The sequence below is a fragment of the Nicotiana tomentosiformis genome, chromosome 10 (genome assembly GCF_000390325.3).
Source record: "Nicotiana tomentosiformis chromosome 10, ASM39032v3, whole genome shotgun sequence".
NCBI lineage: Eukaryota > Viridiplantae > Streptophyta > Magnoliopsida > Solanales > Solanaceae > Nicotiana > Nicotiana tomentosiformis.
Window position 1 is genome coordinate 75,328,111 of NC_090821.1, and position 13,912 is coordinate 75,342,022.

Below are 13,912 nucleotides of genomic sequence, written 5' to 3' on the forward strand. Positions count from 1 at the left end.
TAAGATGAATTTTAGAACTAAACAAGTGAAATCAATTTAAGAACAAACGAGATTATTATAGAAATATTTGACCGTAATATTTATGTCAAATATTGATATTGGTGTTTTACTTGTCGATAACTAAGGTAAGAAGAGGACAGAGTTCTCTCGGGTTGATAACTTTGGTAAGAAAACGACATAGTTTCGACATCTTATCGTACACATGTCTGTTCAACTCTCATTGACTAATCCAATTGTTTCAAGTTTGAACCAATCACCTTTTGTCTTAGCCATTATGTTGTTCGGTTCTAACCCATAAGATAATGTTTCATATTTCCATTATTCATAATATTCCTAAAGAGCCCTCAACTTTTCACATAATTCCTATGCGAAAATACTAATTTTCGGCATCTATATTAATATGCGGATTTGGAATTTAAAGGTGCCGGGAGCATTACTTTCAGATAAATATTTGAGCAAATATTAGAGTCGGAATCGAACCCAAACATCACAATAAAAATCTAGTTGTACCTCCAAATCGACCAATACAATTATCAAAAACTTGAATCTTAGGATGCCAATCAAAATATAAACTTATTATTTAAGATATATATATATATATATATATATATTATTTTTATATATATATATACAATTATCAAAAACTTGAATCTTAGGATGCCAATCAAAATATAAACTTATTATTTAAGATATATATATATATATATATATATATTATTTTTGAAGTTAAGTCTTCTAATGACCCCTATCCAAATGGTTGATCCGCCTATGTATATATTGGAACTAGGGGTGTTCAAAACCAAATCGAAACCGAAAAGCGAATCGAAATCGAAGCTTAATGGCTTATTGGTATCGGTTTAACGGTTTAACGGACGGGGAACAGATAGAATTTTTTTTTATTAACGGCTTATCGGTTTGGAGTCGGATTATTCAATTTTCTTAACGGATAATCCGTTAAGAATATATATATATATATATATATATATATATATATATATATATATATTAAAGATCAAAAACCCTTCCACTTCTTCCAGTACTCTATCTCTAAGTTCTAACGCCTAATTCCTAAATAATCAGAATCCTTACGTACTATGCATCAGAAGATCCTAGGCTTGGCTTAGCTTAGCTTATTCTCCCACCCTACAACAAGATTGTTTAAGTTGATGTCTATGGTTCACCTCTGCTTTTGTTTTTTAAAACTAATGCATGTTGTCTATGTTTAATAGAAGAACAACAGTATTGTGCCACATTTATTTTTCACTCTACAACACATAACACTACATCATTCTTATGTAGGCGTTAAAAGACATGTATGTCTGGACTCAATGTATAATTTTCTATTCTGAATTTGTATGTTAGGTGGTCAGCAAATAATTAATACACGCAATATAAATTGAATTAGGCCGATAAACCGCCCAATAACTGTCCGATAAGAGCTAAACCGATACCAATCTGCCCGATATCTTATCGGGTGGCTAGCGGATTAATACATTTAAAAATCGATAACCGTTAAGCCAAACCGTTAAGAGTAATTAAACGCTCAATCCGCCCAACAAGCAGCCCTAATTGGAACCTAACTAAGCACTCGTACCAAAGGCGATACTTTTCATAGGGCTCGCCAAAACTTCTACTAAAAATGGAAAAAAATATATTTGTATACCTCCCTTATCTGTACTGAACCAAATAATTTAACATTAACATTTTATAATAATAATAATAATAATAATAATAATTAAGTGATAAATATATATATATATATATATATATATATATATATATATATATATATATATATATATATAGGAAATCGATTATCTTATATTCATTAATTTAAAAATATATATCGATTGCTCATAAACCCTTAATAGTCCATATTATTTTCTACATAAAATTAGTTCCACCTACGATCGTTAGGTCGTGAGTTCGAGTCACGCTAGAAAAAAATTGTAAAAACATTATAGATCCTCCTAATTAGACAAATATTTTAAAAAAAACAAAAAACAAACCTCAGTTCCAAAGTTCCAAAACTCTTGCGTGTGGTGTGCTGTATGCTTTTATTTGTGGGGTGCAAATGGAAAAGTACAGGATGCCTCTTAAAAGTTTATTTTAATTATTGCCTCGTTTTCCATTATACTTTACAAGATTTAGTAAAAAATTTATTTTCCAATCTGGTCCATGATTTTGTTGTTAAAGTATTTGGAAAGATTTTAACATTTTCAACAATCTACCAAACTCTAAACAATGAAAATGAGAGTGCAGAAATAGTTTACAACATCAATCTATATCCAATTATAGCATTTTTAACATGATACGCAATAGATACAAAGAAAACAGAGTTAATATTATAAAAGTTCATAATAACGGGGAATTTGCAGTCAACTTAATTGCTAAACTCTTGGAAAGTGAACTAATTACTATGCTTTGTTTTATATTTTGTTTAAACAATTATACTTTAATTAGATGAATAAATTTTAAATATCTCCAAACCTAAAATATATAATCCCAATCCAGACCAAAGAATTATAATATAGTAATATCAATAGAAGTTTTGCACACGATAAATATGTAAATATTTATAATAAAATAATATATAACTCACGAATTTATTCGATAAAAATCACTTTTCTTCAAAACATAGTTCTACTTAAATTAAGCTAGAAAATAGTAGTACCCTACTGTTTAATATTTTCTTTTGGTCATGACTGCTTAAAATTAAGGAAAAAATGGTGCCTTTTTTTGCTAGGAAAAATAGTAGTCCACTACTTAAAACATTGGTAAAAATAACAAACTAGCAAATAAATAAAAAAACTAAAACAAAGATTCAAAATGACCTTGTTTTCTTCTTCCCACTTAATTCCCACTTTCTCTTGCCCATACAAATTTTATTCTCACACCTCTCTCTCTCTCTCTCTCTCTCTCTCTCTCTCTCTCCTCCGTTTTCAACTGAAATTTTTTCGCTCTTTATACACACCCAGATACCATTCTGATAAATTATTTTACTATATCTTACGAACACCTCCTGAATAATTTGATCTGAGTCAACATTGCTAGGGTTTATTCAACTTCTTCATAAATAACTTCAATTCGTCGAATTCACACACAAAAAAGAAAATTTTATTTTGTGGCTAATTTGATTCATTTCTACGAGAATCAATTAGCCCTTTATATAATTCATATATAAATCAGAATATATCTTCACAGTTATTTACACGAAGGAGAAAAAAATTGATAAATTTAAAAGTTTTTATAATTTTTAGGGATTTTGATATAAAGAGATATGATGGGGAGTGGATTACAGTTTAATCGGAGTTTTAACGGCGAAGATCGGTTTTATAGTGCGGGGAAGTTTCGCCGGAATGTTAATCGGAGTTTTTCTACCGGTAGTGAGGATAATCTCCGGCGAGCTAAGAGTGATGTCCCCGTTATTCATTCCCCGACGAAGCCGAAAATGAAAGTTGCCGCCGATGAGTCGCCGGAGGATCAGGTCTCCGCCGTGCCGCCGACGGATGTTCTGCCCCCGCCGCTTTGTAATCTTCAGCGGTTTTTGAAATCTGTTTCTCCTTCAGTACCTGCTCAATATCTATCTAAGGTTTTAATAAATTATGCCTTTTTATCTTATCAACTGTTTAATTAATCTTTTTTAAAACTCTTTTATGGGGTTTTGATTGAAGGTTTAACTATTGTTTGTCGGTTTTTGATATGTGTTTTGGTTGAAATTTTTTGTGTTTGTATGGGTTATTCAAGTGTTTAAACGATTGGATTAGTATAAAATTGTACTCCCGCACTCCTCTTTAGTTTGTCCGAAACAAAATAATTCCTTTTTAAGTTTAGAAATAATTTAACTCTAAACTTTCCAGTTTACAAAAATGTATAGCTTGTTTTAGATCACAAGTTTCAGTTTCAAAAGTATTCTTTTCTTTCTTAAACTGTGTGCAAAGTCAAGGTGCATCAAATTAGGATTGAGGGAATAATACTTTAGTTGGTATTTTCACGGAGAATATAACTGTTGTTTGTTTTTAAGATTATAGGTTTGACCGAATATGGTTGCATTAGTTTAATGTTGTAATCTTTTTACTGGGTATGATTGAACTTAACTGTTGTTTATTGGGTTTGATTGAAAGTATTGTTGTTTATTGGGTTTAAATGAAAGTTTAACTGTGGTTTGTTGGTAAGATTATAGGTTTTGATTGTAAAGGTTGTATTAGTTTAAAGTTATAATCTTTTACTGGGTATGGTTGAAAATTTAACTGTTGTCTATTGGGTATGGTTGAAAACTTAACTTCTATTTGTTGCTAAGATTATAGGTTTGATTGAAAATGGTTGTATTAGTTTAAATTTTAAATCATTTACTGGGTATGGTTGACAATTTAACTTCTGTTTGTTGCTAAGATTTTAGGTTTGATTGAAAATGGTTGTTTTAGTTTAAATATATAATCTTTAACTGCTGTTATTGGGTTTGAATGAAAGTTTAACTGTTGTTCGTTGTTAAGATTATAGATTTTGATTGAAAAATGGTTGTATTGATATAAATTTCTAATTTTTTACCGGGTATGACTAACAATTTAACTGTTTTTTATTGGTATGGTTGAAAATTGAGTTGTTTGTTGTTAATATTATAGGTTTTGATTGAAAAATGGTTGTATAGATATACATTTTTATCTTTTACTGGATATGATTGATAATTAGCTGTTGTTAGTAGGGTATGGTTGAAAGTTTTATTATTTTTGTTGTTAAGAATATAGGTTTTGAGCGACAAATGGTTGTGTTTGTAACAGACAACTATGAGGGATTGGAGGACGTGTGATGTGGAGTTTCAGCCATACTTTGTGCTTGGTGACTTATGGGAGTCTTTTAGAGAATGGAGTGCATATGGAGCTGGAGTTCCATTGGTGTTGAATGAAGGTGATAGCGTAGTTCAGTACTATGTGCCCTATTTGTCAGGTATTCAGTTGTATGGTGACTCGACAAAGGCTTCAACAAAAACAAGGTATATATTTGCATGGTTTCTCCTTCCACATTTAGCCTAAACTTAGCTTTTGTTACTCATGGCCCAGTCAAATTGCTGGCCGCATCAATTGATGCTCTCAATACCCCACTGAAGATGCTTGTTTTGTATTTCTCTGGTTTTCCGTGTACTCCTTGATGCTTATATCAGTTCCACAATTATTATTGCGTATATTTAGGCTTTGTAAGTAATGATTATTTGTTTTTACATGAAGTGCTGGTACACAATAGTTATGACACTAATGCAAAATTGTGTCTAATACTCTCGGTCAGATTATCAGGACTCAGCTAGGGAAAAGCTTTGGATATATTATTTGTGTCTTTCACTTTCCTCATTGTTGTTACTGAAGCATGTTTTGTGAGAAAAACTTAAACCCAATATTGATAAGAGAAATAGTTCTATCTGCATCTTTTCAATAAAAAAGTGGATGGCAAAAAGTTCATTCCGCTTTGCAATGGTCATAAAATTACCGAATGAGCTTTTGGGTGGATTTGTGGGTGATTGCTATAATCCAAATTGGTACCCGATTCTGAGATGTGGCTCTTTAACCAAGTCCTTCAGTCTTCTTTTTTAGATGGCCTCTTAACATTGTTGCACATTTCTTTGGACCTGTAAGCTTCTGCTTCTGTAAGAGCTGTCTGATCAGCTACAGCTGCTCCTAAACCTTATTGTTACTATCTAACTTAGTGTTTGTGGATAGGTGCAAAACCTATTGCACTTCACTAATTGAGGAGTCCAAAGAACACGTTCAACTCTCACCTTAGTGTATATAGATGGAAGTAAAACCTTTACCATCTCATTGACATGTGAAACAGTGAAGGAACTTCTGCATTCCTGATTTTAGTTTCTTTCAAGTCAATTATTATTTTTTTAGAAAGAAATTTTTTGTCCCACTCCCGTTATAGTCCTTCGTTGTCCTACAAATAGTGCCCTGAGTAAATTTATCTAGAAGTATGCCTGCATAACGATTTAGGCATGAATGAGTATAAAATTGTTGATTTTACTTGGTGAATTCTTTTTCATAGGTTTTGATCCCTTCTCAACCTAATATTCACCTTCTAAAATGAACTTATTATTACCATACTTGTAGTTCCTTCTTGAACAATATACAACTTCAACATGCTTTTGTTTCTTTTTTGATAAGAAGCAAACTTCTTCTTTTGAAGCTGCTGTTGATGCAAGTCTTATGCACCATCTTGGTACTTTTTATTAATAAAACTTTACATTATGAAAAAAATTCTTATTCTACTCTCTCCGTTTCAATTTGTGTCTTAGTTTGACCGCGCACGAAGTTTAAGAAAAGTAAAGAATACTTTAAATCTTGTGGTCTTAAACTAAAAATGTGTGTAATGTACCAAAAATGCCATGTGGATTCTTGGAGTTAAAGAGTTATTAAATATAGAAAAAGACGTTCTTTTTGAAACAAACTAAAAAGGAAAGCAAGACATATAAATTAAAACGGAGGGAGTAAATTTTTTTCCTGGATAACCATGGTGTCCAGGCCAACTTGCGCGCACCTTGATTAATTCCACGGAGTACCTGCTACCTCTCACCACCATAGGTACTGGGTAATTCTATCTACCAAGGTTTCGACAAATGAGAAGAAATCACCTAGTGTTTTAGTCTCTGCTGGAATTTGAACGTTAGACCTCGTGATTTTCAACGCCACACCCTTGGGTGCTCTTCTTTTAAAATAAACTAGCACTAAGTAAATGCTGGGTAATTACATTGAATAAACTTTTGTACTTACCCAACATTTTGAACTTTCGTGCTCGGTTGCTTTTCTTCCCTTTATCTCATCTTATTTCATGCAATTTGTTTGCTCTATCCCATCTAAGTTTTATATGTTAACCAATTCATGGTACTATTAGTGAAATGTGAATTGATTTGCCTAGTGCCTAATGAAATGACGGATCTTCACTTCGACACATCTATTATTTGTTGTCAGTTTTTCTTTTTAATGGTTGTTGTTTTCCTTTTATCTATACTATATTAAAAGCACGAAGGCCCTTAGCTAAATGTCGTTCGTCATTTTTACCCTTTAAAAATTAATTTCACATTGGACAAATATGTAATTTAAGTTACTTTTTTAATATTTAGGACTTTAAAATCAAGTAAAATTTTAATTATTACCTAATACCTAGGAGTTCGAAATCAACTAAACAAGGATAAAATATATTAAGAAAAAAGAAGAGAATATAAAAAGTAAAAGGTAAGTTTATTTTCAAACAAGGACAAAAAATATTTTATAATTTTCGTGTACATTTTTTGTGCCTATATCGTACAAGAAAATTTTTATCGTGCAAGATCAGTTTTGATCCTTTATTTTCCTTTTCATAGAATATTTCTTGGTTTGTTTAAATTATATTTTATTAAATTGTTTCAAAACTATAATTATTCATGTGTTAATGTTCTTAATATTTACTTATTTAGTATTTTAAAATTAATTTTATTATCGAATATGTATTATTTGAACCATGTCATAAGTCTTAATATATAAAATTTAAGATTAATTAAAATTTTAATCATCTTTTACAAATGATTTCCTTAAGCAAATATTTAAATTTTGATATAAATTGCTATTTTTTAATAATTTGTTCTTCTTACGTATAAATATATTTATTAATTGACGCACTATACACGTGCAATGCACGTACACTAAAATTAATTCTTTTAAAATCAATATCTAACTTGTCACAAAATGTCCTCTCCCCCAGTTATTGGTCCATCAAACTATAAAATGATTATGATAAAGATGGATTTGTAATTCAAAGGGCTAGAAGGGACTATCTAGATGTTTACTGTTTTTTCTTTAACTCACTACTAATATCATATATATGCATATCTATATCTATATCTATATCTATATCTATACTATATTAAAAGCACGAAGACCCTTAGCGAAATGTCGTTCATCTTTTTTACCTCTTTAAAAATAGAGTTCGCACTAGACAAAATAGTCATTTAATTAATTTTCTAATATGTAGGATTAATTATTTAATTAGTTCCATAATATTTATGAATAGTCATTTAATTATTTTCCTAAAATATAGTACTTTGAAATCAACTAAAATTTTAGTACTTATTAATTATTTCCTTATTTGAACTAAAATTATTTCCTTTAAATAATATTTGAACCCCTTTCCTTCTATATATGAACGTAGAACATCATTGTCGCTTTAAATTTGTTTTAAGAAGTCAATTATTATTTAAATTAAGGGTTTACCAAATAACAATGATTTTCTTGCTAAGACACTTTATGATGTATATATTTGAAGAGAAGTTAACGTAAATATAAATATAATAAAGGAACTTAAAAATGTAAATGTTAGTTATAGATACTTTGAAGTGCATTATGACATTTGTAATTCCCTCCATAGTTATTAGATCATCAAGCAAGGTTAATAAACATTTATAAATTATAGAAAAATACTACTGAATATATTTAGCTTATGAACACGGTTTACACTAGTTGAAAGCAATTTAGTTATTATTTTATTTTAGTCAGAGAATTAAGTTAAAGATTAAATTTTCCTAATCTTGTTTAATCCTAATTATGAGTTCAAGTTTATATTCATAATTCTTTTTAAATCTATATTCTATATTCTATATACTTTTATTGACAGATGTAAAATTCACGTGCAACGCACGTACACTAAAGCTAGTTTTGATAAATAAGGTCTTTTGTTAAAAATCATGGCAAGATGGTGTAACTATACAAAAGAAATTCCAACTGTGTTAGGCCTCTTGAAAATCTGTCCAACTTTTTATACAATAAGGAATTTCATTTTTACACCAAAAGTGAGTAGAATAATACGGAGCTTTTTCCCCAGTTTTTATTTTTTATTTTTTATTTTAATAATAGGGAGTTTTTGACTAGAATTTGATTTAGAAATGGGAGTTTAGGATGTGGATATGTCCCTAGTTGCTCATTCAAGCAGTTGAATGAAGAACTGATATCGTATATTCCGAACTACCATAAAGTGAATATTAGAAACGTGTTCAGTAAAAGAAATATTTGCATTATCAGAGTCTATGAAATGGATGTCCTAGTCATTCAGGCAAGTAGCTCATTGCTATTCCATCTATTTTTATTGGTCAGCACTGAACCGGGCTCCTCAGTTGTACTTTGCCATGTTCTCTCTCTCTCTCCCTCCTTAAACCTGCCTTTCCCTATTCACGATGTGTTTTTTCTGCTTTCCAAAATAGGAGCAGAATATTTCGTCAAAGGCTGTGGAATTTTCAATTTGCCATTCTTTCTTCTGCATGCATCTTTTTGATGTATCATTGATACCATTCTGCTCTTTCCTGAGACATTGTTGATTTCAATGCGCTCCTTAGCTTGTACATGGGTGGACAGGTGGGGTATAGCTTGAAAGTGTGTATTATGAGTGTGTTTATGTTGTAAATGTGCATCATTGTGTCTCTTTACTACCCCCTCATCTTCTCCCTGAATCTTGAATTGAAGTTGTTTAGATTTTGTATGAGTAGCTTTAAGAAACTATGATATTGACTTGCATTTTCTTACACAGTAGGCGACCAGGTGAGGAAAGTGATAGTGACTATTTCCGGGATTCTAGTAGTGATGGAAGCAGTGACTCTGAACATGAGAGACGTTTGAATTATACAAGGGAGCAGCGGATGTATCATAGCCAAACAAGTGAAAGCTCCCTTAGTATTGACCGGTTATCATTAAGAGACAGGAATGCTACCTTCCAAGAAGGATTTTCAAGCGATGAGGGTGAATCTGGGTCTTCTCAGGGTGCCTTGTTGTTTGAATATCTTGAGCATGGTCAGCCTTATGGTCGTGAACCTTTGGCAGATAAGGTTGGTGTTTCCTCCCTCTTCCTCAAAGTAGTCCTCTTTTTGTGTCTTTCATCTATGGGGAGTAATGTATAAGTTACCCTTCTTGCTTCTTTATCGTATCTCATATTTTCTTTTATGTTTTTTGTTCTGTAGATATCTGATCTTGCTCAACGTTTTCCGGAATTAAAAACACTGAGAAGTATTGATCTCCTTCCTTCCAGTTGGATCTCTGTAGCCTGGTATTTTGTTTTTCTTTGCGCATATCATATGAGTTTATACTTTTTTGTATCTTGAATTGCAATGCTGATGTCTCTCTTGCAGGTATCCAATTTACCGGATACCTACTGGACCAACTTTAAAAGCTTTGGACGCTTGTTTTCTGACCTTTCATTCTCTTCATACACCCATGACAGGTATCTGACAGTTTCTACCCTAGATTGCTTTTGTTTTTCTGTTGGATATTACAACTACTGCTTCTTCTAAACCCATCTATATCTCTGTGTGTATTCTTTTCATAATGTAATGTGGTGTTTTTTGATGTTTGTCTATGTATTTTCATCTGTATTAGTATGTGATATTCATATGTTTCCTTAATCTTGTTGAGAAAAAAAAGAAAAGACATTATTCACTGTCAAACAAAGAATGATTGACTGTATCAACTTCTTAGATTCATCACAATCAATATATTTTACTCATTTGACCCGGTAATAAGGATTAAGAAGCTCCCAAAATAGCTACATAAAAGAAAAACACAATCCATGTGAAAGTTTTGTAGCGAAGTCTCCTCTTCCTTTTTTTAAATTTATTTCGGTCTCGTTGAAATGAAGTGGATTGGAGATTTTCGTTTGTCTCAAAATCTTTTATTAAGAATAAGAATATAATATTCTTTTAAGCACTGTGTTGTGTATCTTGAAGTATATAGTCTGAAAGGAATAGAATGGCAAGAAATTGGAAGTTCCCATTGGTAATTTGGTATCATTAAAAGTGAGGTTAGAACAAGACTGTTTGAATGACTTACGCAACCTGAAATTGATTTCCTCCAAATTGTCAACTTTCTCTTCGGTTGATTTTCGCATGTCGTCCGGGAAAGAACCGGGGCGTTAATATGTTAAAAAAAGTTAGTCATGAAAAAGATGTCCACCTTAATTCATTAACTCTTTTCTAGAATGTTAGAAAGTCAATCTCTTCTTGAATTTAGGTTTTGTTATTCATGTGCATCCTGGTGAACAAATTAGTCATGACTGTAAAAATGTTTACATTGGCATTAAAAATAAAATCTGCTCTCCCTTTATGGTCATGAAAGGGAGAAGAGTTGGGAGGGTGAGAGCACAGGAACTTAAAATATCTCTTGTTTGTTTCCTTTCTTTTCCCCTCCCATGTTTCACTTCTTTTATTCCTTCGTCTGCCTACTTCTTCCTCCTACTTTATGATGTGTGGACAAATACTATGGACCTCGAAATGGTAAACATAACATGAGGTGTGTGTAGGCATTATTCCCTAAAATGGGTAGGTCACTAATAATTTAGGCTGAAATTGTTCTATCTGGTGAAGTATGTATTAACTATTAAGAGTATGTTACATAGCCTATTGTGGGTTACTTTTGGCATTTAACTAAATTTGTTATGTTGCGAGTAAGTTGTTGAAATTGCACATGGACTTTGTGCAGGAAGTCAAAGTGCTCATCCTGCGGCGGTAACATGTCCGAGTGATACGGATCCGGTCCCTAAGATTCCATTGCCTGCTTTTGGCCTTGCTTCATACAAGTTTAAAGCCTCACTTTGGACCCCAAATGGAGGATCTGGAAGACAGTTAATGAGCTTACTCTTGCAGGCTGCTGAAAACTGGCTAACGCTGCTTCAGGTCAATCACCCAGATTTCAGTTTCTTCTGCCAAAGGTGAAAACTAGAGTGTCTCCTCAGCCTGTGTGTAAGCAAAGCCCAGAGAACCAATCTGTGCAGCTGTTGATTTTGTGAGGACTCACTCTAATCTTAAGTTATGATCCTGGTATCTATATTATGAGGCCAAGAGAAATATAAAAAAAAGAAAAAAAAAAGAAAAGAAATAGTAAATGGATAAGCAGCCCCCAGGCAAGGGCTGAATACTGATTGGAGAGGAGCGGAAAATAGTAAAGAAACAAACTGAGCTAAAGTTTGAGAGAAGTTATGAACAAAAGATCGGTAACAGATGAGAAGATGAGTAAAAATGCCTATGCAGAGGTCAAAAGACAGTGAAAGAAAAACAAGAATATTAAGCTGGCACTAAAGTGCTCCTCGTTTTCACCTTATAGTAAGCAGGCTGTTTTTTACTGTCCCGAATTTGTAGGTGTGTTATTTATATTAGCATCTAGCAGATTTTGATAGAGCTACTATGGTGGTGAATGTAGCTTCCCCATGACATGTACATTATCTTTTTAATGACTTTATTTGGTAGTAATAATAGACTAATAGTTAATAGACTATTTAGGTATAAGTCTCTCCTATGCTTATTCTTTTTCAGTTTTCTGGGCAGTTCCGTCTCTTATTACCTGTTTGATTTTCTTTCTGGTATGTTCTTGGAGCTAAAACTAAGCTATTGATTGTTGGGATGTCTTCTTGGTGCTGGTTAAGAGTCGAAGGCGTTTTTCTCCAGTATCAGTTTGAAATTAAATACCAGCTTTTTTGGAATAATTAAGTTATTCGCCAGTGTTTGCACTGTTGATGAAGCGATTGAAATATAAATCAAGGGCAGCCTGATGCACAAAGTATCCCTCATTTCGCAGGGTTTGGGGAAGGGTCACACCCTTTGGGGTGTGATGTTGACAACCTCGGTCATACGGAGACAATTTTACCGTTGCTTTAAGGCTCCCTCATTTCGCAGGGTCTGGGGAAGGGTCACACCCCTTGGGGTGTGATGTTGACAACCTCGGTCATACGGAAATAATTTTACCGTTGCTTTAAGGCTCCTTATAGATCGATGTGTCACATGGAAGACAATATGGTACTATTAGGTACTACTTGGTAGCCTTTCAAGTTTATGCGTTTCTCTTGGTATGTATGCTGTTTTTCTGTACTCTTAGCATCTAGGAAGTAACTTAAGGTGGGACTTGGGAGACTACGTAGGGGGGTTAGGTATGTATATTGCTAATTCTTTTTATTGTGACGAGTAGAGCCAGAAGAGTAAATCTTGTGTCATTTCAATCATTGCTGAGTATCTCTTGTTAGATATCATTAGCTTCGGATCCTTTTGATAGGAGGGTACTCCGAGAAATATGTCATAGTCTTTAACATTGGAAATTGATTTTGGCACCACTTAAGTGGTTTGGTGAGATGGTTGGAGCCATACAATGACTAACTTTTTGATAGGTAGCGCTTTACTAAAGTGTGTTTATGTGGGGCGAATAGGTTCTGAAAGATGGTTGGAGCCATATAATGAATAACTTTTTGTAGGGAGCGCAAATCAGTTCTGAATTATGGAACTATCATAATGAGGTGTTATTAACACTAGTTAAATTTTCTGTGTTCTATGTACTCGAGTTGTTTCTCTTCATTGTGACTTTATTAAAAGTAAATTTACTGATTTTATTTTGAAAGAGGACCAAATGAAGAGCATTTGTAGGGATTGTTTGCACAATATGGCCCCTTTTTAGGGTACTCAGTTAAATTCTGTCTTCTGTTAACTCAGTGGGTGAATTTCGCCTTTAAAAGTAGGGATATGTGATTTTTCTATAGACAAATTTAACCTACCGGACTAACTGGGTAAAAAGTAGAAAGTGACCTAAAAATGCAATTTCGATATCTGGTGTGCGAAAATAGCCTCCTCTTATTGAAAAGAAGGGTCCGAAAAAGACAGAAATGGCCATCCTTCTAACCACCTCAATGGCTCGTTTGGTACGAAGGATAAGGGATAATTAATCTCGAGATTAAATTTGAGCCAGTTTATTTCATGTTTGATTGGAATAAAATCGTGGTATAACTAATCTCGGTATTGTAGTATTTTTTTTCTTTCTATAGGAGTGTGATAATTAATCATATGATAGCTAATCTCGAGATAATTAATCATGAGATAACTTATTTACAGCCAAACGACCCTAAGGAAATAGAGCATTGTGAAAGAATTCCG

The 13,912-nt window shown here is 32.6% G+C and overlaps 1 protein-coding gene across 2 annotated transcripts; it reads left to right on the forward strand.

Annotated features, from left to right (window-relative positions):
* Positions 1-2,843: 2,843 nt before the first annotated feature.
* On the forward strand, positions 2,844-11,870 carry LOC104091085 (uncharacterized). Of its 2 annotated transcripts, none has more exons than XM_009596341.4 (6): positions 2,844-3,592; positions 4,779-4,990; positions 9,541-9,835; positions 9,968-10,053; positions 10,136-10,227; positions 11,481-11,870. In XM_009596341.4, exons 1-6 carry the CDS (start codon positions 3,281-3,283, stop codon positions 11,711-11,713), a joined length of 1,230 nt encoding a protein of 409 aa, XP_009594636.1. In that variant the 5' UTR covers positions 2,844-3,280; the 3' UTR covers positions 11,714-11,870. The 2 variants fall into 2 exon arrangements, with proteins under 2 accessions (XP_009594636.1, XP_009594637.1); XM_009596342.4 differs by having other exon boundaries at positions 2,913-3,592; positions 9,544-9,835.
* The last annotated feature ends 2,042 nt before the right edge of the window (positions 11,871-13,912 follow it).

What these genes read in the sequence shown, in the direction of transcription:
- LOC104091085 (XM_009596341.4), top strand. Translation starts at nt 3,281, where the DNA reads ATGATGGGGAGTGGATTACAGTTTAATCGGAGTTTTAACGGCGAAGAT. An exon ending in AAGGCTTCAACAAAAACAAG is followed by an intron (nt 4,991 to 9,540) that starts GTATATATTTGC and finishes TTTCTTACACAG; the next exon opens with TAGGCGACCAGGTGAGGAAA. An exon ending in GTGAACCTTTGGCAGATAAG is followed by an intron (nt 9,836 to 9,967) that starts GTTGGTGTTTCC and finishes TTTGTTCTGTAG; the next exon opens with ATATCTGATCTTGCTCAACG.